Source organism: Podarcis bocagei (genome assembly GCF_964188305.1).
Source record: "Podarcis bocagei genome assembly, chromosome: 14".
Taxonomy (NCBI): Eukaryota; Metazoa; Chordata; class Lepidosauria; order Squamata; family Lacertidae; genus Podarcis; species Podarcis bocagei.
In genome coordinates this window covers 7,222,528-7,247,030 of record NC_138139.1, presented here as the reverse complement: position 1 = coordinate 7,247,030, position 24,503 = coordinate 7,222,528, and the positions used below count along the sequence as shown (strand labels likewise).

Here is a 24,503-nt window from a genome sequence, read left to right as displayed (position 1 = left end):
CTGCAGTGGGTAGGGAATGTCTTGGGGTTTTTTGCTGAGGAGCAGAGAGAAATTGCTTTAAATAGTATGGGCTGCTTCTCTGGGGTAACTGAGGGGTGCCATTGACAGATTTTTAGTAAACAGAGGCACTTTTAATTGGCAGAGCTTGCATCCCTGGTCATCTACATGCAAAGAAGAGACAGATAAAAATGTTTTTAATTTTACAATAGAAAAAGTACAAAATACGTAATGAAATTAAGAACAACAAAAATCCAAAAACTAATTGCAAGCTCATTCTTCATGGCATATGTCAAAAGCCAGATGCAATTAAATCCTAGGTCAGTGAGTTGAGCAAGCAGTTGTGTCATGTGTGGACAATGCATGCTGTTATATTATTATTATTATTATTATTATTATTATTATTATTATTATTATTATTATCATCATCATCATCATCATCATCATTATTATTATTATTATTGAATTTATTTTGTTTACTGTCTGGTGGGTGCAAAGAATAGGCCTTTGCATCACCTGTCGTCCAGGGGAAAATAAAATCTGACCCTGCCTGTTGCTGTTGTCCTCAAAGTCTTGCCCAAGAACTCAGGCAGGAGGGTAGACTAAGCCCTGTCTCTTCTCTCCTTCCAGAAAGACCCATCTCCCTTATGCTCTTTACTTACCCTGTAGTTCTCTGAAGACAACAGCAGATTTGTGACGGGACCAGCTTGCAGTGAAAAGCAATGCAATAATTCCCCGGTGAAAATGTCCCACCAGACCACACTGGAGTCCTGGCTCCCAGACATCAACCAGCTGGGATCAAACCGGGCTGATCGGCCATGGAGGTAAAGTAAGGAGGTCACGCTGGTGCTGTGGTGGCTGAGTATTCTGTGAGGCAGAGTGTCTGAAAGAACGAGGAGAGAGAGAGAGAGAGAGAGAGAGAGAGAGAGAGAGAGAGAGAGAAGGAAGTCAACAATGAAAGCAGAGTCCAACAGGGGCTAACTCTCTCCTGACAGAAAAGAGTGAAGGTCATCTGGCCAGAAACTGTGGCCACCTTTGCACAGGAGAAGTGTTAATAATGCACCATGAGCAGAAGAAGAATTACAGTGGTACTTCTGGATACGAACAGGATCTGTTCCGGAGCCCCGTTTGCATCCAGAAGCGAATGCAACCCGCGTCTGAGCGTCTGTGTAGGTCTGAGCAATGGGAGCTCACCCTGTCGTGGGGATTTGGTCAGTGGTTCAAATCCCCACAACAGCGTGAGCTCCCATTGTTCGGTCCCTGCTCCTGCCAACCTAGCAGTTTGAAAGCACATCAAAGCGCAAGTAGATAAATAGGTACAGCTCTGGCAGGAAGGTAAACGGCGTTTCCGTGTGCTGCTCTGGTTCGCCAGAAGCGGCTTAGTCATGCTGGCCACACGACCCGGAAGCTGTATGCCAGCTCCCTCGGCCAGTAAAGCGAGATGAGCGCCGGACCCCAGAGTCGTCCGCAACTGGACCTAACTGTCAGGGGTCCCTTTACCTTTACCTTTAATGACCTTTAAATGCCTCTTTAAAATGTGCCTGTTCACCCAAGCTTTCCTGGACCCCAACTCTTTATTTTTAATTCTTTTGTACACTGCTCAGTTTTATTTGTTAAATACAGGTGCATTTGGGTTTTCTTTCATTTTTATCTAGTTGTTAGGAATTTTTATGGAATGCTGTTGTCATTTTAATGTGTTGTTTCCAATGTTTGACATACTGAAATTCTACGTTGTAAACCGTAGTGTGGTCTCTTGACGACAGGCAGTATGTAAATTTAATAAATAATAATAACAATGGATGTGCGTAACTGACAGGCCCATTGATTTCAATGGGTCTACTCTGAGCAGAGCTTCATTGGACACAACCCTATGCAAAGCACTCAGACAGGTATATAGCATGTGTAACATTTTAGTTAATAAAATGAGCAACCCATGCCAGCCAGAAACTCAAGCAACTGGAGTGTCTGCAGGATTCCCACTCACCTTTCAGCAAGGAGCCCTTTCCCATCAGCCTGGCCTTGGCAGCCTGCAGAGCCAGCATGATGAAGATCCTGCCATCCGCAAACCCGCACACCAGTTTATCAAGGCTGGGGATATAAATGGAGGAAGTGATGGCGTCACTCCCCATCCCATTCTCAGCTCCACAGAGGTGGTCAATGATGCCTTCGGCCGCAGGACTGCAGCTGTCAAAGCTGTTCTGAAGTGTCCAGGATGTTGCTATAGGGATCTCTAGGGAGAAAGAGAAATAGGGGGTCGTCCACAGAGCCCAACTGCTTGAGAAGATGGAGGCAAAATTCAAAGACCTTGCTGATGTTTGCCTTGCAACCTGTAGGCCACGGCTATAGAAATTAGGATGGGGGTCTTTCTGATCCTGTTTTCAAAGCAAGTCTTATGCCTCTTTGCCTCCGGGAAAACCCAGCAGGTTTTTCTTTCTAAGTGCTGCTTCTAGATTGTGGGTGGGGTGGGGTGGGAGCACATGTGGGCAGAATTCCTGCATTGCAGGAGGTTGGGCTAGATGACCGGGGGGTGTCCCTTCCAGCTCTATTATTTTCATAGAGCCCACAGGACATTGCTGGCATCAGTATGCCAGTCTGTATTTTTCCTGTATTTAAATTTCCCTTTCTAGGAAAAATCCAGTAAGGTCTTAAAAAACAACAACACTATTTTCAACGACATGTTGGTGATATATGAACAACTCATTTTCTGTAATAGCCACCCTCTGTATTATGTGTCCAATTTGAGGAACTCCTTAGTAAAGCAGGCAAATGAAGCATAAAATATTATATCTGTTGACAAGAGGCCATTCGTTGTTTGAGTGAAGTGGGATCCCAGAGTCTGAAAATTCGCAAAGGTTTTCCTTTGTTTGAGTCATCATCCTGCCTTCAATCAAATCAGGGCAAGGTGGCATTCCTCCTCCTCCTCCTCCTCCTCCCCCTTCTGGAGACCCCAACCTTTAGCATTTCACAATCCTTTTAAACCCCCCTGCCCTCCTGAATGATTCAAAAGTTGAGCCAACCTTTTGGAGAGCCGTCCAGAGTTGAAACTGGCACATCTGGAATATGCCACAGAGTGATTCTGCCTGATGCTGCTCCACAGTAAAGGATCTTATAAAAAGGTTCCTTTCTTTCATTGATGAATCCCATAATGTAAGAAAAACTCTGTTCATTAAAAACAAACAAACAAACCACACGTTTAAACTGTATTAGTCGGTTGCAGCAAAAGCAACAAAGAGTTCTGTGGCACCGTAAAGACTAACAGATTTAATGTTGCTTTAGCTTTTGTGGGCCACTTTATCAGATGCATGAAGAATTATCCAGATTATATCTATCCATGGCCCTATTCAGATGGGGAGCAGGATTTTGCCCACTAGTCCTCTCCCTTCTCTCAGCATGCTCCACGGGTCATGCCCACAGCATCTGTGCAGATGTCCCAGGAGCATGGCTAAAGGGTCACATCAATATGGGCCTTATTCCTTTTTTTAAATTTAATTTTTATTGAAAATTTTATTTACAACATAACATAAACCCCCCACCCCCCCAAACAGAAATACAATAAGCATAACATACAACAATACAAACAACCAAATAAAATACTTCCTTTATCCTGTATCTGGCCTCCTAATTTACTTCTTATAAGCTGTTTCCCTTATGAATAATTATCAAGATTTTTCTAATTATAACTTAAAGGTAAAGGTAAAGGTACCCCTGCCCGTACAGGCCAGTCTTGCCAGACTCTAGGGTTGTACGCCCATCTCACTCAAGAGGCCGGGGGCCAGCGCTGTCCGAAGACACTTCCGGGTCATGTGGCCAGCGTGACATCGCTGCTCTGGCGAGCCAGCGCAGCACACGGAAACGCCGTTTACCTTCCCGCTTGTAAGCGGTCCCTATTTATCTACTTGCACCCGGGGGTGCTTTCGAACTGCTAGGTTGGCAGGCGCTGGGACCGAACGACGGGAGCGCACCCCGCCGCAGGGATTCGAACCGCTGACCTTTCGATCGGCAAGCCCTAGGCGCTGAGGCTTTTACCCACAGCGCCACCTGCGTCCCCAGGTGGATATTTAAGTTATTTATATAACTTAAATATCCACAAAATCTCCTGCAGACATAAATTGAAACAAGTCCAGGTATGTATTTTAGGGCACTGTTTTGTGAAGTATTCGCTGCATTTCCCCCATGCTTTTTGAAACTCTTGTCTAGTGTGATCTCTAACTGCCTCTGTTAATCTAGCCAGTTCAGTATACTCTAACAGTTTGTCTTGCCATTCTATTTGGGCCTTATTCCTATCAAATGAACAGGGCTTTGATCTGCACACACAGAAGATGGCATGAGGTTTGTCTTTACAAAGTGAAGCTGGGAGACCTTGCAACTCAAGCGGGAGGCATGTCCCATTACCACGCCAATAGTCAAAGGCCAATAAAGTCCAGTGGAAAAGGTGGAAGATCCAGTCACAGGGGCACAGGAAAGCTGCCCAGCTAGCTCAGTGATTGGCCCACCTAACATCATCATCATCATGTATCACTGCCCTCCAGAGTTCTGGACAGTAGTCTTCTCCAACACTCCCTGGGGCTGCCAAGAATTGAATCTGGGACTTCTCACAAGCAAAGCCGGTGGTCTACCACTGTGAACTGGGGTTCATACAAGAGGACTGGCTGTTCCCAGTGGATAATAAGCTGCCAAAGTAAGATGAACACCATTTGCGAAACACCTGCTGCAGGACCACTCCCAGATATAGTGACTGTGAGGTAGCCATTGCCAGTCTTGTGTGAGCTCAAACCTTCATCTGAAATGCATCTCACGAGCCTCCTCTTGAAACTTTCTGCTTCAGCCCAGCCAGCTCCGATGTCTCTGAGTGAATGTCCAGGGAGATTTAAATGGTTTCCGAGTATCACCATTTTTAATGTCTCGTTTGCCTCCATTTATTCTCTTGCATAATGCATACTGAATAATAGACCAATGTAAATACTAATGTAAATGGTATGGCCAATGTAAATAGCAGGAGGTCCCTGCTTGCACATATGATGGCATATATCACGCTAGAAGATGTGCAAAAGAACAAGCTCTTGGCAGGGATGGAGTCGGCTCTGGGGTTTGTTGCAAGGGGGGGTTGTAGGTCTATATCTCTATGGGATGGCCCATTGTTGCTCATGAACAGTTAAGGTGGAGGGCAGTATGTTTGGGGCAATCACCTGGAGAATCTACCTCCAGCATTCTTAAAATTACAGTAGCCCTCAGTGAGACCAGCAAGTTGCCAGGACCGGCTCAAAAGAGGAAGTATAGCTTCCAATTGCCACGATTTAACCATGGCATTCCTGGAAATGCAGAAGCCATCCTGTGCATTTCCCTATTTTCCTCTGTCAGATGTTGGAGGGTATGCTAGAGCCCCCCTGCTAAAGTTCTCTCCAGTGCATCAAAAAGGATCTACAGCCTCTCTTGGAAGATTACCCTTCCCTCCCACAAGCCTAGAACGAAGGCCAGTACTTGTTTGCAAATGGTCTTCCAGTCTGGAGAAACTTTTCACCTATAATGGACCGCCTAACAGAGTTGAAAGCCCATGAATTAGACCTTGCAGCAAGGCCCAGTGTCAGCTCTCTGATCCCACATTGACTTCACTAATGCCATCATGGAATCTGAGAACATCGCACGCAATGGAGGCCAAGGGTTCTTGAAGCGACCCACCTACCAGAGTGGGACCCACCTACCAGACTACCCCCATACTACACAGCTCAGGCGGTCAAAGAGCATCACACTCCCACTCTGAATTCACTGGGAGGGTAAAAGGATTCAGGATGAGGGGTTTTTCTTTGTTTAGATGTTACTTCAAGGGGAAAAATAGAGCTCTATATCAGCTGCTTATTTGGGGAGGGTTGATGTCTGAGTCTGCCACCTGTGAAATCACCTTCAGGCAGGAGTGCCAGCTTGGCCCCATGACCCTGAATGCCCAGGGCCATGGGTGCCAAGCAGCATGCATGGCCCTGGCACTGAAATTCATGGGTGCCCATCCCCTTGATGGGGAATTTTGTGGGTGCTCGCGCACCCAGGGCCCCAGGGAATTGGCACCTATGCCTTCTTGACACCTTTCAGTCTTTAATGCAGAAATCATTTGGGTAGCTCTTCTTTCCACAAAGGAAGAAGAGAGCCACTTTTCAAGCTGAGGCGGGCTGTGTTCAGTGTTGCTCTTTTTTTCCCATGCGCGGAGGCAAGATATTCAAAAAGCAATCTCAAAGTCCTTAATGAAGAAGATACCCTAAGCTGGTGGGCAATGCCTCAGCCGAATTGCCTTTGGTTTGCCACAGATTGCTGCTACTTGCTGCCAAGGTGGCTCTGGAGCCCAACTGCATTACCTTCTCATCTCCCACATCAGTAGAACAAAGTAACTGAGGGTGGAGGGTTTCTTTGAGCGGTCGTCCATTGCCTGGCTGGATGCTTCGCGAAAGACCACTGGATAAGTAAAAGAGAAAGGTGGGAGGAGTGAAGGTCAAAACTTTGGAAATGCATCAAGACAACAAGCAGGGAGTGTCTGAGACTCCCAAGTTCAGCTGAAAGTAATTATGGGGCACTTCCTTCTTTGAGGCACACACACACACACACAGCCAGCTGACGTGGTTCCTGACATGGCTAATCTCACCCCCTGCCTGGCCCAACAAAGGCTGGCGGCTGAGCATAGCTTCTTGTGCTTCCATCGCTATGACTGGGGGCTTTTCATCATGATCCTCCCCAAGTTCAGCTGATGCCTGAAACTTCTTTGTGTGCTTCCCATCTGAGCCCACCTGTTCAGCAGCTGGTAGATGAAGCCACGGCCGTCCTCCATCCAGATGATGAGTCTGTGAGCGGCGAGGACTTCGCCTCCTGCAAAGGACTGTCCACTCGGGCTGAATTCAGTCCACAGCAAGGAGAAGTCACAGTAATCGTATATCTAAAGTCAAAGAAAGAAATACTGGTTTCCCCATCGAGACACTGACATTAATAGCAGCTTCTGATGAGCAAAGGCTCAATAGTCTCCCAAAGGGAAAGAAGGGTTTTAACTGCAATTTCCATGTAAAATGGAATGTCTGGTACCTAGAGCCCCACGTGGAGGATCTTTATCAATGGCTGCTCCATTCATTCATTCATTCATTCATTCATTACGTCAGGAGGAGCAGTTCTAATCATTCCATGGATAATTCAGTGTCCGTAAAGAAGTGAAATCCGGCAATGGCAAAATGTATTTGCCCAGCTCCACAAGTGGTATGTAAGCTAATAAATAATAATTTGTAGCTCTTGCTTGTGTGAGCTGCTGGGCTGCCTCCTCTGCTTTCCTCCTCTTAGCAGGGGCAGGTGGGAGAAGGGGGGGTATTTATTTCAGGCCAGGGAGCATCATGCAAACATTTGAGCTCACTGGACAGAGCAAATTGCCAAGTCAAGGCGAAAACCTCTTGTGCAACTCATTAATTGGCTCTAACAGAAGCTGTGCAAAGTCACAGACCTGATTTTGTAATATTGATACAGTTCACGTAGCAGAAAGTCTGCTTCAATTCAGTGATGGATAAAGAAATGGCAATTGAAGATGTAAGCCCTTATTCTGGTTTTATTTCATTTTCCAACTTGGGCAAATGTTGATCTTTTTTAAAAATTAAAGCAACATAACAACAGTAGATTTCATGAGTATGTCAACATATATAGATTTGGGGTTTTATTTTGCAATTTCACCCATGGAGAGTTCACTAATCATCTGGAATTCCACAAGCTCTTGAGGTTTTACAGAAAGGAGAGCGAGAAAGAGAATATTCCATGGCACGATTCTGTAGCATGTACCTTCCAGCAGCTGGAAAACACAACGAGAAGAAGCCTTTCTGTAAAGGTGCAAAATCTGACGGTACGGCAGGGAGCACAGTCCAGAGATTTGGATTCCCTTTCATGAATATTCTGCCTCTCCTGAAAGCAAAATAAAACAAGGCATGGGTGTGTTGAACAAGAAAAAGCCAGTTGTCACCCTAATAAAAGGGTGCTCTTGGTATAAAGACCTTGGCCTTGCTATGAAAAGAATGAGGGAACAACTGAAGGCATTCCAGAGTCTGCAAACAGAATTGCATGAGCCAAATGACACTCTCACTGTCTCTCAGCAGGGCAGCCAAAGAACTCCCAGAGGCAGCAGGAGGGATGTCCAACCACCCAGGTGGTTCCTTGCAGGAAGGTGTAAAGGTTGCCTTTGCAACAGGCTGCATCCGCACAGGCTGGGGGGGTCCCCCACCTTTAAGGCTCCCAGCACCACCCCTGCAATATTCTTCTTCTAATGCTAGGACATTTATTTTATTATTATTATTATTATTATTATTATTATTATTATTATTATTATTATTATTATTATTTTCCTCAGAGTTTATTTATTTATTGGTTTTCTCATATTACATTACAATACAGATGTGCCAAAGCCAACACCATTTCTTCCCCATCCCCCACATACATTTACATTTATATTTCCTGAATCCATCATATTATTCTTTTCTCCTTCCTCCCACTTCCCTCCGCCCCCACTCGATTTCCTCCACAATATACAATTTACAATAATCTTTGCATTCTACAACCTTCTCAAATCATCTATAAATTCTTATTATCTTTCATTACTATTTTTTCTTCCATCCAGTACTTCACATTTTAATCTGGGCATATTAGCGTATCTTTTTTTGAGCAATATTTTGCCATATATTCATCAAAACATTTCCACTCCTTTTTAAATTTTTGATTTGACTGATTTCTTATTATAGCAGTTAATTTTGTATGGCATTTATTATTATTATTATTATTATTATTATTATTATTATTATTATTATTATTATTATTATTATCATGTCTGCTGGAAGGAGCGCAGAGAGGAGAAATGCCATAGTGCATCTGTAACAGCGAAGCCAGACACCTTCATCTGCAATAAAACATGTCTCTCCGCTATCGATATCTACACCCGCAGCAGACACTGTAACACTCCAACAGTTTGACTACAATTTTATGGATTGTTTTGCTATTAATCATATTAATGTTTTAATCAGAGTACCTTAGGTTTGACCCTAAAAGTCTGGCTGAAAATAACTTAAATAGGTAAATATAAATCTAGCATTCAGAATTGTGATACTGTGCTGACTGCAGAAGCCTCTGGATTTAAGAGTCCCAGAGCCAGACAGGCCCTTCCTCGTTCCTCTAGCCATAATCTGCATTATCCTCCTCTTTTAGCCACTGCTCATTGCAGATGATTCAAAAATTCTGATCCTGAATAAAAGCTAAAAATCAAGCAGCTGCAGAAAACTAGTACAACATTTCACAAGGGATAGAATTTAGCATTTTGACATATGGGGCCTGCCAGCCCAGATCCTTACCCGTATCCTGCTAACTGATGAGGACAGATCCCAGACTTTAAGGGTTCCTGTTGCAGAGACAGCTATTAAGGAATCCTCTGTGAGAAAAAGCAAAAGAGACAAATTTTCAATGGGAAGAGCAATCCACACAGCAAGGGGATAGAACCGAAACAAAAGAGCAAAGGGCACGGACGAGGGGGAGAGGCAGGCAGATATGGGCTGGTTGTGTGAAATGAAGGAGCAAAGATGCTTGTTAGGATGAAGCCATAGAACAGGATCTCTAGCTAATGCCAATGAGCCACCTTTCCTCCTGACTGGAAGCTGTTCCCCCCAGCTCTTTCCTTATGGTTGCATGAAATATTGGTTCTTGCAGCTGCCCATTCATAATGATTTCCCTGACAACAGCCGTCTCCCAGGCATACAAGCCAACTCCTAGGGGCCAAGGTCCTTTCAGGCCCTCAAAAGCTTAGCTTTCAAGTATGGTACTCTGCTGATCTCACTTACACGAGCAAGGAAGGGTAAGAACTAAGCCGTATATCCTCTCCTAGTGCCAAAATCCATCCCTACAGAAAGGAACAGGAATAAGTGGGAAAAGAAGGGCAGGGACTAGGGAGAAAGGTGCAGAGGGGGCAGCAGAGAGTAGCAAAAGGTGTCAAGGAGGAAGCTGAAGGCCTGGAGAAAGCAGGGCTCAGGTGGAAACCAGCTGGGAGGGCCAAAGGAACAGACTGGTTGGCCAAGCAGTTGCACACCCACTTGGCTGAGATCCTGCTTTGCAGCCGCAGGGTCTATAGCAGGGATGCCACAGCCTGTCCTTTTGGTCCTGGCCCTGCCTGGTGAAGAACCTTTGGCCTCAGTCCCACAGAAACATCCAGCTTTTGTGGGATGTGAAACACAGGAGCAGTCAAGTACAACATTCCTAGAGTGAACATGTTTACACATGGGGAGGAATGTTTGTCCAGCTAGCAGGTACACTTCCTGTTTCCTTCTGGGCTGGGACAGATTTCCTCTGCATGTGACTAGAGGTGGGTGTGGCCTCACCTGTGCAGGTAACAACAAAAGCACAGGGCAGGGCAGCCATCTCTCTCTCTTTCACTACATGCATCGAAGAAGCAACAACTGCTTAGCCAAAGATGCTCTCTTGGCTCCAGCCAAGAGAGGACAAAGGGACTGTCTTCCTATGGAATAGTTTCCAAGTGTATGTTACTTTTCTAAGCTAAGTCTGCCTTCTGGGATCCGATTGTGAACAGAATGATATGTGAGTAAACTCTTTTTATACTTTTGTAGAATACTGTGTCGTGTCTTATCTTTTATGAGGGAATAAGGGGGAAATACCAGAACAGTTATTATAGAGGCTTTAGCAAGCCTGAGCAAACACATCCACTGCAAGTTTAAAAAGGGGAATGTTACTCTGCTAAATTGTGAACTTGTTAACACAAGTTGGAAAAGGATTTAATCAGACAATATATCCTCTCCTGCATCTCTGAACATTCCCACAGCTTTGACCTACCTTGGATGCGAGGGGAATGCACTAAGCACATGCAGCTGATCCAATCTGAAGACTGGGAGGACGTCAAGGTGTGAAGCACAGACAGCGCTTTGGCATCGATGATGAGGATATCGTTATAGTGCCCACAGCAGAGGAGCCAGCCCTCTCCCGTCATGCGGAACGAGCTGTGGTAATACTGAGCAAAGGGGGAAAGCCACAACAGGTTAGCCACGAGAAGACCGCTGAGGGATTGCTTTCGGTCATAGGGCTCTGGTGTGCATGCTAGAAAGCAAAATGTTGTCACCCACATTAAAATGCCTTTTGGCTACTCTTAGGTGGGGAATTTGCTGGCTCCAACGAGGGCTGCGGCTTCCGAAGTGTTGCTTTGCACTGAGAACTCCCCAAGAAGACTGCCACCACTACCCTAGGGTGACCATTCCTATTCGAAAGCCCAAACCTCTTGCGCTGTGACAAAGGTGGACAAAAAAGAGACTCCTGGCACCTCCCTGGCAAATGAATAGACCTCCATAGGGAAGCCCATGCCATGGATTTACACCCCATTGGTGCCCAGAGCAGAGAGGTCCTGTGCAAGCGGTGGATGAAATGGTTCATTTATCTCCCTCCCCACCCCCAGCCCTCTCTAGTGCCGTACAATAGACTTGTACAGCTTATAATAGAATCAGGACCCAAATAACCCCAAAGCGGCAAATGGAATACAACTCATATAAACAGCATGAGCATTGCGTATGCTTGACATTTGTAGAGAAATGGTTGCAACCCTTCCAAATCCATGGGGAGACACCACACTGGGCACACTTCAAAGCCTATGAAAAAAATGCTAAAAGGTGCTCTGCTGCACAGAAAAGGCACCTGCAGCTTTCCTGTCAGCAGCTGGATTGGGGCCAGCAGGTAAGACTTCTCAGCTGCCTGACGAATGGACCCAAGAGGTTTTGGAACCTCCCTTGTGGCTTGCTTTGATCTCTTTGGAAAGAGAGTGCCGACTTCCTCTGGTCCAGGTGCTCATCCTTGCCATATCCTGAGGTCCTCAGCTGAGTTTGCCAGTAGGTGTGCATCTGCTCTGCCCCATGGGTGAGAAGGAGAGGATATCCAGGGGCAGCAGGTGTGGCACTTTGATATGTTTCCTCAGCAGTGGCATCCACATCAGCCTAGCAGTTGCCCAGCTTGACCTGTTTCCCTCCCTCCTCTCTGGCCTTCATTGGCCTGTTGGGGGGGAGGGGGCCACCAGTGGAGCTTCCACCTCTACCCAGCCCAATGATTTGCCCCTGCAGTGCTGGGAACAGCTAACTCCTGGCACTGAGGACAAAGACCAGCAGGCTGAAAGGGCCCACAGGAACAGCTGCACCAATGAGACATTGCACAGCAAATAAAGAGGTAGCCTGTATTCAGACAGCTCTGGGTGCTAGTACCAGTGGTGGTTGTTTTGCTGAGATTCTAGTGACCCAATCTGCTCCAGGAAGGACAGCATTTCAGTGGATCTGATTTTTTTATTTTAAAAAACATATGGAAGAAGCATCATCCAGGCTGGGTACAGAGAGTCCCAATGGGCAGATGGACAGAAGTTCTTCACCGTGAAGTTGGCTGTACTTACACAAATCGCTGTGTGCCGAAAGGGAAGCCTTGTGCTCTCCACACACCGCCCACAGATAACATTCCAGACGCACATTTCCCTGTCAAAAAAAAAATAATAGTTTGTTGTTACGCTCCATCCGATATGATTTGTAGCCAAGTAGTCAAAATAATGGGACGCAGGTGGCGCAGTGGGTTAAACCACAGAGCCTAGGGCTTGCTGATCAGAAGGTCGGTGGTTCGAATCCCAGTGATGGGGTGAGCTCCCGTTGCTTGGTCCCTGCTCCTGCCATCCTAGCAGTTCGAAACCACGTCAAAGTGTAAGTAGATAAATAGGTACCGCTCTGGCAGGAAGGTACACAGCGTTTCCATGTGCTGCTCTGGTTCACCAGAAGCAGCTTAGTCATGCTGGCCACATGACCCGGAAGCTGGCTCCCTCGGCCAGTAAAGCGAGATGAGCTCCGCAACCCCAGAGTCGTCCGCAACTGGACTTAACGGTCAGGGGTACCTTTACCTAGTCAGAATAATAATTTCTTGTGGCTTGGGTGATTTTCCTCGGCACAGAGGACCAACTATTTGTGTGGCTGACTTGCAGAGGGAAACTGCTGCTGTTTATTGGGGTGGAGGGAGGAGGCCAGACAGCCTCACTTTGCTTTGGAAATTGCAGCTGGCTGCTGCCATAGCTACCTGCAAGGGCACGACAGGCCTGTGACAAAAGCGGCCATTATGGCTCCCATTACAGCTCGTCAACTTGTCACTGCAGCTATCATTTACTGGAAGAGCAGAAAGTGATTTTCATTTCACTAAACTTGAACTGCCTGCTTTGCAAAGCATCCTCCCTCCCCTTTCTCTCTGCCCAGGATCAGGGCTGCTCAGAAAAACGTGTCAATCTGGGCAAAGAACAAACAGTGACACCCTGAGGACAGCCGTGAGATGTGCACCTCATTGCAGAACCATCAGTGTGAAGTCAAGGGTCGTGAGCTCATACTGCTGAAGCTTTATTGTTTTATTGTATTGTGCTAATTGTTTCAAATTTAGTAAACATGCCTTCTGTTAGGTCTATCGAAATGTTTTCACAGCCCAATCTTATGCACGTTTAAGGTAAAGGGACCCCTGACCATTAGCTCCAGTCATGACCGACTCTGGGGTTGCGGCGCTCATCTCGCTTTATTGGCTGAGGGAGCCGGCGTACAGCTTCCAGGTCATGTGGCCAGCATGACTAAGCCGCTTCTTGCGAACCAGAGCAGCGCACGGAAACGCCATTTACCTCCCCGCCGGAGCAGTACCTATTTATCTACTTGCACTTCAATGTGCTTTCGAACTACTAGGTTGGCAGGAGCAGGGACCGAGCAATGGGAGCTCACCCCGTCACGGGGATTCGAACCGCCGACCTTCTGATCGGCAAGTCCTAGGCTCTGTGGTTTAACCCACAGCGCCACCCGTGTCCCAATATGCACGTTTACTTGCAAATAAATGCAGTATGGGAATGCAGCCTAAATCTATTTAATTTGGCACTATTCTTTTAAAGAGCAAGAAAACTCTAGTGCATTCTTACATGCAAATTTCTTTCTCAGCCCATTGTGATGTTATGCGGATTGTCAGCACCATCACAAACATCCAGAAAGATACATCTTGGACCTTGCAGACCGACCACCAGAATGACCTTCTGTTAGAAATGTCCACAGACGCACCAGCCTCTGTGAAGGGCCCCAAGATCATGTTTAAATATCTCCACCCTTTATCATCCTTCAATTAATAATTTAATGCTGTATTGTTTTTAATAATTGGGATCTGCCCAGAGTGGCTGGGGAAACTCAGCCAGATGGGTAAGTGAGGTTAGGAAGACATGATGGCTATTATGATGAATCCAGTGGTTTATCAAAATGTCCAAAGCCCAAACATTTCTTTCCTGTCTCATCAAATTATTGGTAAACATCAACTTTCATCACATTTGCTGGGACACATACAATTATAACCACACAAGCTACTTCACGGAAGCACATTACAGTACTTAAACTGCTTCAGCCAGGTATTTTCATATTTTGAAAGCAAACAACATTGGCTGGCTGGCTGGCTTTTGAGCTCAGGTCAAGAAGCTGGCATTAACCCAAATGCCCGAAGGAGACCTCTGGGTGTGCCAGGAGCTTGACTTAAAATGTCTCACAATCTTCAGCCAATACCACGCTCTAGAAAACATTCTTGATGCATGAAGACAGGAGGACAAGGTCTTTTCTGTGGTGGCTTCAGAATGCCCTCCCCAAAGGGATAAGAATGGGGCTGTCTCTACATCTTTTGGATGTTAGGTTAAAAAGACATTCTTATATGCTTAGGAATTTTAAATTATTGTGTTGCTTTAGTCCTGCTCAGTAGTTTTTAGGGTTTTTGCCTTTCTGTTTGCTACGAAGGCCACTGATTTTATTGTGTTTATGTTGTGCAAGAATACTTTTATTCATGCTTATTGTATACTGCCTAGAAATCCTTGGGTGAAGGGTGGTTTTAAAATATTTTATCTCACACAGGCATTCATCATTCTCAGGTGCACATATTCAGAGACCGAAGAGCTCAAAAACATGCTTTTTATATATGCCACACTTATGTTTACTGGCTGTGGCATATTGGAGAGCTCATTTTGTTTTGCTACATCTGCCAGACCTTCATGCGCTAAGGCTCCCCTGGGGGAAGGAGTAGCAGAACCATCTTCCATGGGGCTCCCCCAGGAGATTTTCCTGATGGATCCTGTCTAGCAAGGATTGCTCTTCCCCAAAGCCACGAATCACCAGCCTACTGTTTAAGAAGAGATTGCATCCTTCCTTGCCACTCTGGGAATTCCCACCGTTGAAATGAAGAGATGGTTGCACGTCATGGGAAATGCAAAGCGACTGACCCGTTCTCAGTAGCACTGACCACGTATGGATGCTTCTCAAAGTCCCTCGCCTTGGCCAAGCATGTCACTGACGCCGTGTGACCAAAGAGCATTTGCTTTGATGAAATCTAGAACAGTAAAACCATGCAGCAATGTCAGAGTGGCTGTTTTCTAAGGATACACGAGTAAAAATTCTTGTGTGGCGAGTTCCCCCCCCCCCCATGGAAATAATGACACATGACACAATTGTTAAGGTTAATGGGCTAAATAAGGTCACAACTTTATTGGTTACAGGTGATGAGCAGTATTGGCTTAGGCATTGGTCCTAACCAACTATATCTGACTTCAGCCCATCCACTTGAAGTCCATGAAGGGTTAACCACCAGTAGGGGGAGTCCTGCTGATGCACATCAACTAGGAACTCCCCCAGGGTCACCGATAGGGGGCGTGCCTTAGGCCCTCACATCCCCAGGCTTCGGACAGGGCCACGCCCCCCGGAATCCTATATCGGACTACCCTTCAATATGTGGGGCAGATGATGGCGCTACCTCCCCTCTTCCATCTACAGAGCAATACCAATGCCTAACCGCCAATACCAAGAAAGTTGTGACGATTTGCTACAAGGTAGGTGAAAACCAAGTGGCTGGTGCCAATTTGCTAAGTGGAAAAATTCCTACCAGGCCCCTCAACAGCGACCAACCAAGGTCCATAGCAAGGTCAAGGAACGAAAACCTTATAGGGAAGGAGGGTGGGAAAAGTAGGAACAGGTGGCAGGCGGCAAAGAGGGAGATCCCCAGCCATGTCCTGGTTTAAATCGGGCAGGCCACACCCCCAGAGCCAGCCGATTGGCTGTCCAGGAGGTGACGCGGCCGGGAATTCCTCCAATCGCATGGGGGCTGGGTTCGTGGGGCCGTGAAGCCCACAACTCCACCTCCTCCGAAGGGTGGAAGTGGCTTTTCTTCGGCCACACAGAGCAGATTTCCTGCTGCTGAGAGGAGGAGAGGGGGACTGGTGCTTCTGGGGTTACTATGAGCCCTTCTGGGGAAGGAGATTCATATAACCTCTGGTATCTCACGACAAGCCCGTGTTCTAAAGCGGCTGTTCAAAAATAGTAATAATAATAATAATAAATTTTATTTATATCCCGCCCTCCCCAGCCGAAGCCGGGCTCAGGGCGGCTAACAACAATCAAATAATCAGTCAAATAGACACACAATCTAAAAATATTTCATTATAAAAATTAATTAAATCAAATCGATGGCAACCAATTAAACAAAATTCTGTGCAGGTTGCCAGAGGAGGGAGTCAGGCTGCGCCCTGACCAAAGGCCTGGCGGAACAACTCTGTCTTGCAGGCCCTGCGGAAAGATGTCAAGTCCTGGAGGGCCCTTGTCTCTTGTGACAGAGCATTCCACCAGATTGGAGCCGCAGCCGAGAAGGCCCTGGCTCTAGTTGAGGCCAGCCTAACCTCTCTGAGGCCTGGGACCTTGAGGATGTTATTATTTGCAGACTGTAGGTTTCTCTGTGGGGCATACCAGGAGAGGCGGTCCCGTAGGTACGAGGGTCCTAGGCCGTATAGGGCTTTAAAGGTTAAAACCAGCACCTTAAACCTGATCCTGTACTCCACCGGGAGCCAGTGCAGCTGGTATAGTACCGGATGAATGTGATCTCGCAGCGAAGACCCCATAAGGAGTCTCGCCGCGGCATTCTGCACCCGCTGGAGTTTCTGGGTCAGTCTCAAGGGCAGCCCCACGTAGAGCGAGTTACAATAATCCAGTCTGGAGGTGACCGTCGCATGGATCACAGTGGCTAGGTCAGGGCAAGAGAGATAAGGGGCCAACTGCTTAGCTTGGCGGAGATGAAAAAATGCCGCCTTTGTTATAGCTGTAATCTGCGCCTCCATAGAGAGGGAGGTATCGAAGATTACACCCAAACTCTTAACGGACGGTGCTGGCACTAATTGCACCCCCGCAAGAGATGGGAGTTGCCCCCTCGATCCCATATCGTCCCGCCCCAGCCAGAGGACCTCTGTCTTCGAAGGATTTAACTTCAACCGGCTCCCACGTAACCATCCAGCCACAGCTTCCAGACATCTGGTCAGTGTGTCTGGGGCCGAGTCAGGATGGCCATCCATCAACAGATAGAGTTGGGTGTCATCAGCATACTGATGGCAACCCAGCCCAAAACTCCGGACAAGCTGGGCGAGGGGGCGCATAAAGATGTTAAAAAGCATCGGGGAGAGAATCGCACCCTGAGGCACTCCACACACCAAGGAGTGGCGCGATGACAATTCCCCCCCAAGCGCCACCCTCTGTCCCCGACCAGAGAGAAACGAGCACAGCCATTGAAGGACTGTGCCCTGAATCCCCACGTCGGCAAGGCGGTGGTCCAGGAGTTCGTGATCGACCATGTCAAAGGCTGCTGACAGATCTAGAAGAATCAGCAGCCCCGACTCACCTCGATCCACCTGCCTGCGGAGATCATCTGTTAGGGCGACCAGAGCCGTCTCGGTCCCATGGCCAGCGCGGAAGCCGGACTGGAATGGATCCAGAGCAGATGTTCCATCCAGAAACCTACCTAGTACTGCTAATAGTTTTATATACCGTGGGAAATATGATTTGAGAAGAGTTTCTTCCACAGGGATTTCTGACCACGGATGTGTCATGTCTTGGGCACGGTAGCTATAAGAGGCCTCATGGGAAGGAAAGAGGAAAGGAAGACATGATAGGATGGGGCAGCAAGATGACTGACTCCCCTGCAATACCACAAACCTTCAGGTCTGATGATGACAGGTCCCAGAGGCAGATTTGTCCTTCTTGACTCCCCGTAACAATGGTTCTCTGGTCTTCTGTGATCAAGATGGCTGTGATGCTGTGAGCTGGGGCTTGGTTTCCCCACAACGTCACAAGCTGAACTGAGGTCTTCATGGTGAGCTAACCTAAAAACAAAAGGAAAGGGCATTCAGCAGTCAGTTGAATAGAGAGAGATTATGATTATTTAGCTTTCTCCCTCATTGCACCACCTCTGTGGAACTCTGCCCTCCACCTGGCCCCATTGTTTTGGGTGGTTTGGCACCTGAGGAAGAAAAGGTGGTTATTCCAGAGACCTCTCTTATTTGCTGAATGTATTTAGAGTCCATCTTCTTGCCAAGGTGCTTACCAATTGCACAATAAAAACAAGGCAATGTTTGTGCTGCTGCTGCCTCCCTTAGTCCTCTCACTCTTGACTTGGAAGGTACAACTAACTTTCTGGAGGAGGACAGCTCCCTTCCTGCTCTGCAGGTCACCGCACAGCTCACTTTTCATGGACTTGCCCTACCTTAGTTGGTGAAGGAGCCCATCAGAAACTCACTTCAATACCAGATGAAAGAAACATTTTTTTAGAATTAAGAATAGGATCTAAGAGACAAAAGGGATATAAAAAGCTATCTAGCTGCAGACTATGGTGGAGAGTCCCACGATGCTCACATACTCCAGAGTGGGATGGATTGCTTTTAGCCAGGAAGATGCTCTTAAGACCTGTGGAGCCAGGAGATGAGGCTGGGTTGGTGTTAACTTAAAGGGAAGTTGTTCAGTCAACTCCTGGCAGATGGGAGGGGCATATCAAAGAAGTGTGTGTCTTCAGAAGTGAGCAGTTGGGGGACTTTAAGATGGAACACACCAGCTTTCATTTACAGAGGCAGAAGAAGTCACACAATACGACACGACACGACACAATACAACACAATATAATACAATACAATAACACAACACAACACAATACAATAATCTTTATTCTCAGGCTGCTAGTCCTAGTCTTTATAACCCTGTACCTTCTTCCACAAGGCAGAAGCTGAAAGAGATCATTTCCAGGGTGTGCACTATCCTGAACTATCTCTGCAGCTTTCTTATGGCACCTGGAAGCATAGATTTGATCCAAGGTGGGAAGAGTGCACCCAATTATTCTCTCTGCAGTCTTTGCAACCCTGGACAGCACTGTTTTTCCCTGACTGTGCAGCTCCTAAACCACAACACAGACCATAAGTTAATACACTCTCAACAGTACAATGGTAAAATGCCATCAACAGGTCCTTTGAGAGATTATTTTTCCAGAGGATTCTCAGGAAATATAACCTCTGCTGTGCTCTCTTCATCAGGTCTTTGCTGTTTTCTCCCCAGGTTAGGTCATCTCTCAACTCCATTCCCAGAAATCAAAACACTCAGACCTGTTCCACACACTTCCTCTCAATAATAAGTGGCTGAATATTCAATTCACATTTCCTAAAGTCCACAGTAATCTCTTTTGTTTTCTTTAAGTTAAGGAGTAAGTTGTTTTTCCTGCACCACTCCCCCAGCTGCTTGACATCCTTCCTATAGGCCGACTCCCCCCCTCCAGCCATGATTACACCAACCACTATTGTATCATCTGCAGATTTAATGATCTTATTATTGGGGTGTTTGGGGACACAGCGTCTGCACGCGCCACCATCTAGTTGTTGTCGTGATGGAAATGCTGTGATTTCTGGGGAGGTGGGCCAGAAGAATGGCCTGGAAGGAGGAAGCTAAACCCACAGGATGACCAGAGGGCTAGAAATGGGACAGAGTTCTTGTGGGCTCTTTTCAGGTTATGGAAGGGGGCATAACCATGTGGTGCAATGGTGCAGTGATGAGTCAGTTGACCCAGATCTTGCCCCACCTCTTGCTCAGTGGCTGAGCATAAAGAGCCCTTGCCACATCCGCTTGGCTTTTCCATTTCTTTTTGTGCAGTGGTGGACTTGGGGCTCTCGAATTTCAGTGGTGCCCTGTGTGACAAAGCGCCCTGTGCACTCTGTTCTATAGCATTGTTTTGGCACCCCTGCAGCACGGCACTCGGTGCGACCACTGTAGTTGTGTTACCCTAAATCCGTCTCTGTTTCATGTGCAAGGGCTCTTGACCTCCCCGGATTCTGCCTGAAGCTCCAACCTGCCGGGCTCCTGGGCCCCTGCAATGGCTGCCTTTTGATTGGCCAGAGGAGTCCCTGCTGAGTGACAGCCATCTCCCTCCCCCACCTCCAAGCCATCCATGGGTGCCGTCTCTCCCCCCACCCTCACTCTCCCACAGTGAGCTGGATCCAGGGATCAATATAGGCTATTTCAACCAGCCAGGGTCCGCCAGTAATATCTTGTTTGTATTTCTAGGATGAGTGGCAGCAGAAACACTTATTTCATTCCCCTCCATAATTCCCCACCATCAGAAGGAGCACCGCGAGGGCAAGACCATCCTGCAGCTGCTGATTACATCAAAGGTTTGAAGCACAAATTCAATTTTATGATGTTAATCTTGGCCTGCCACTCAGGAATTTTCTCGGGGGGATATGGTTTTTCTCTGGATTGCATTTTAAGAATGATTTTCATCTTCAACAATCAATAAAGATATGTTTTCATCAAAATACTATATCTTGGTAGAATTCAATTGGCCATCTCAAGCCCTTTTGGTGACACAATATTAATTAAAATAGTTTATGTTGCTTCTAAACTGGGGAACAGGGCAGTGAAAAGAGAAGAAGAATCTCTGAACACATCTTCTACAAGCCTGCAGGAAGGCACTACCAAAATCTCTCTCTCTCTCTCTCTCTCTCTCTCTCTCTCTCTCTCTCTCACACACACACACACACACACACACACACCAGGCTCTCTCTCACCATATAATTCAACTGTGGCTGATACATACAGCCCACATGTGGCTACATGCAATGTTTTGCAATTGTTACAAGACCTCTTTGCACACAAAATGCTTTAGAAAAAGGTGGAAGATCATAGAATCATAGAGTTTGATCATCTAGTCCAACCCCCTGCAATGCAGGAATCTTTCACCCAACATGGGGATCAAACCCCAGACTCTGAGATTAAGAGTCTCATCCTCTACCAACTGAGCTATGCCTCAGGTTGAACATGGTGAATTCCTGCAAATGATTCAAAGGGGTTCAGCTGTTTAACAGTGCTTCCCCCATGGTGATTCATAAATGTTGAACTTTTAAAGAAAAAGGCTGTCAGGGAACTGCCATCAGTGCCGGAGGGAGAGAGCAAAATCCAGAGGGATTCCGGAGAGCGTCCCGGGAGTGGGAGAGGCAGCCCATCTTCTGGGGAAGAGAATCAGCGTAGCACCAGTGGAGAAGGGGGGCAGATGGGGGAAGCGGCGAGGTGGTGCCATGACTCCTTGCCGGGGACCAGCGGGGAGAGTAGAGGTCTTCCTTGCGCAGAAGGCTTTCGCGCAGAGAGAGTAGGAGGAGACTAGGCGTCAAAGAGCTTCTTTGCTGGAAGAAGTTTAAGAAACGCCCACTGACGGATTCTGCCAGCGACTGAGACAGCCACGGGTGAGTGGCTGTCCGGACAGGAAAGGTTCACTCAGGCAACCCAGCCGGGTGTTTGTACCGGCTTACGCACGAGCAACCCCTAGAACCATTACAAAGGCCATAAAGGAAAAATAATGGTCTCTCAAATGCTATCAGATGGCACCTCGAATTTCCACAGGCTTCAACAGTACAGAAGTTTAGGGATCCTGGGACTGATCAGAGGTTGTTGGAATCCTTCCCTGACCACTGGCCATGCTGGTTGCTGAGGAGAGCTGGAGTTCAGCAATATCTGCACCCCAAATGGACAAATGGGCTTTAATCAAAGCAAAGGGGTCTGAAGCAAGTCAACCAAGTGAGAAGACCCCAAATGCTCCCAGGTGTCAAGCAGCGGTGCCAGCAGGAGCTTTCCTGTGACCTTGAACTGTCTTTCCACTCAACCCTGCCAAGCAGATCTTACAGGCCATGTTTTGGTTCCTGCTCCTCAGAAGCATCCGGTCATGTTGAAACAGTACACAAGAGCAGCATTTATGGTCCATCAGGAAGGGAGAGCAGGAAGCAAAGCCTGGGCCGCACTTCTGAAATGCGTGTGTGTGTGTGTGTGCGCGCGCACACACACACACACACACACACACACACACACACAACCTTGTGGCTCTGTCCAACAGCAGGGAGGGGAAATTGAATCCCCAGATCATCAGAACTCAACTGTTTTGACCTGGCAATTCTCATGTCCCAGGTTTTCTGCCTGCTCCTTATTCTTCTCCATTTGGGACTGAGCTGCATTCTCTCTTACCCCCCTCTCTTCCTTCTTCCTGTTAGGTAGCCACTGTTTAGGGTAAACACTCAGCAAGGATGACTAATGGGCTTTGCAAGGCATCTTGATGCAGGGCTGCTGCCTGCAGGGAGGAAAGAGGGGGAAAGGGCTGGAATGTCATTTGAACCACACCCTACAAGCCCACAACCTCCCTGCCTCCCCACCCCCAAAGAACAGTTTGAAAGCCAGAGATTTAACAGTAGTCCCAGAGAACAGAGTGCCTCTTTACACATGCAGAGTGCTTTTTTCTGTCTGGGACTGAGGGATGGATGGGGCTTGCAGGCAGGTCCAAGCCCCAGAACCTCTCCTTTTTTAGAAGGGAATCCCAAAATGAAAATGCATGCCTGCCACCTCTTGCCAACACAGCCCCTCCATGATACCAGCATGGAATTAGAAGGAGGACCCAGAGATCCAGGCCTTTTTATTTATGCCCAGGTGGGTACTGACAGATAGAGCATCTGCAGACCCCTCCAGAAACAAAGGATGCAGCTACACAACCTCCTCTGTAATCAGGTGAAGAAGAAGAAGAAGAAGAAGAAGAAGAAGAAGAAGAAGAAGAAGAAGAAGAAGAAGAAGAAGAATTTTATTTATACCCCGCCCTTCCCGGTTCAGAAGACTGGGCTCAGGGCGGCTAATAACAAATTTAAAACACTTAATTGATACAACAAAAAACAGCATAAAATACAGTATAAAACGTGAATAACAATAAATTCAGAATTCAAAAATCTATTTAGGGGGGAAATCCATCCAATAAACATTAGATGAATATTAGAATAGTGCCAGAAACAGAGATGGGGGTGTGTGTCAGGTTTCTGGCACTAATTTTCCAAGGAAAGGCAAACCTGAATTTGGCCCTCAATCCAGAGCCTGCCCACCCCAAAGATCCAGGGAGGGGAGGGCCCAGGGGTCAGGGGTCGGTTAGGGGCCTGTACAAATCCCTCCACTGAAGCCACACTGGGGTCCCCCTGCCCCAACACTAGCACAGCCTCCTTGCCAGCCACTGGGAGCGAAAGAGAAGAGAGCTCATGGCAGTTGGCATCAGGTGGGCTGTGAGTCCCTCAGTACCCAGATGGGACCCCCTTTCTGTTGACTCCCCTGGGCTGATGCTGACCCAGAGTCAGGGAGGCTTTGTGGGGCAGGGGGACACAGAGGGAGAGGGGGGATCCTGGCTCTTTCCCAGGACTGGGTTCTGCAACCCCAACTCACCAGCATCGAGGCTCTTCACGGGGCTGGGGACGTGTGCTCCTATCCAGTCTCTTCCCTCTCCTCAGTCAGGTACTGGGAAATGGGTCCAGCCTGCCTGTGGGGAGCCTGCTGTTCTTAGAGCTCTTCTCAGTTCACAGGAGGAGGAGCTCTCCCTGGGACTCCACCTGCTGCTGCTGCTGGCTGAGCCCAGAAGACGCTCCCCCCCCCCTTGCCTGCTCTGACAGAGACTGACCTTGGCTGAGGGTTGGGCACCTTCTGGGCCAGCAGTCCCAGCTGGCCGGAACTGGGCTTGGCTCACCCAGCCTTCTCCTCCCCACCTTGCCTCTCCCAGCCCTGAGCTTCTCCCTGCAGCTGCAGTGGAATAGCTGAGCCTGCTTTGGGGGAGACTTGGCACTGCCAGGAAGGTGGGTGCATCTTGGCCCCCACTACCACAAGATGACTGTGCACACTCTCTCTTTCCTAAGATGAAAGACAGGGCTTCAGGACTGGTGCATTTAATTCTGACAAATGAAGCAGCATGGAGGTGCCTTCCTTTTTTCAGCCAGTTTGGTTCCAAACTAGGGTGAAGAGAAGCAGATTCTAGAAAAGGTGAAGTTTAGTTGGAATGGTGGCAAACCCCTGGCCAATGACCAGACCTATCATCTATTAGATCACAGGGGGATGTCAGATTCTTCTCACCCAGCTGGTGCCCTTCTGCCCCTGCCGCATGCTCCCCTCCCAACTGGGTTCCCTCTAGATACCATGGGGCCTACCACCATAGGCCCACCACCACCATCGTCCCTGACCATTGGCCATGATGGCCACCAGCAATATTTGAAGGGCTGCTCAAATGTCTCACAGTATATTGTATCCTGGGCCACCTCTCGTTCTCAGCTACCTTCCAGCCTGAGACACCTGCAGTTAAACACCTCCAAGTCC

The 24,503-nt window shown here is 47.6% G+C and overlaps 1 protein-coding gene across 1 annotated transcript in view; it reads right to left on the bottom strand.

Moving 5' to 3' along the window:
* Positions 1–23,685, bottom strand: part of WDR72 (WD repeat domain 72) — a 76,071-nt gene extending 52,386 nt beyond the window's left edge. Inside the window, exons 1-12 of the mRNA XM_081169278.1 lie at positions 23,586–23,685; positions 18,027–18,193; positions 15,278–15,384; positions 12,416–12,494; positions 10,828–11,002; positions 9,342–9,418; positions 7,789–7,908; positions 6,765–6,910; positions 6,339–6,435; positions 3,015–3,156; positions 1,982–2,227; positions 660–880 (exon numbers count right to left, since the gene is read on the bottom strand). Of these exons, the coding sequence (XP_081025404.1) occupies positions 660–880; positions 1,982–2,227; positions 3,015–3,156; positions 6,339–6,435; positions 6,765–6,910; positions 7,789–7,908; positions 9,342–9,418; positions 10,828–11,002; positions 12,416–12,494; positions 15,278–15,384; positions 18,027–18,182 (1,566 nt within the window). The 5' untranslated portion in view covers positions 18,183–18,193; positions 23,586–23,685. The remainder of the gene's footprint in view (positions 1–659; positions 881–1,981; positions 2,228–3,014; positions 3,157–6,338; positions 6,436–6,764; positions 6,911–7,788; positions 7,909–9,341; positions 9,419–10,827; positions 11,003–12,415; positions 12,495–15,277; positions 15,385–18,026; positions 18,194–23,585) is intronic.
* Between the last annotated feature and the right edge of the window lie 818 nt (positions 23,686–24,503).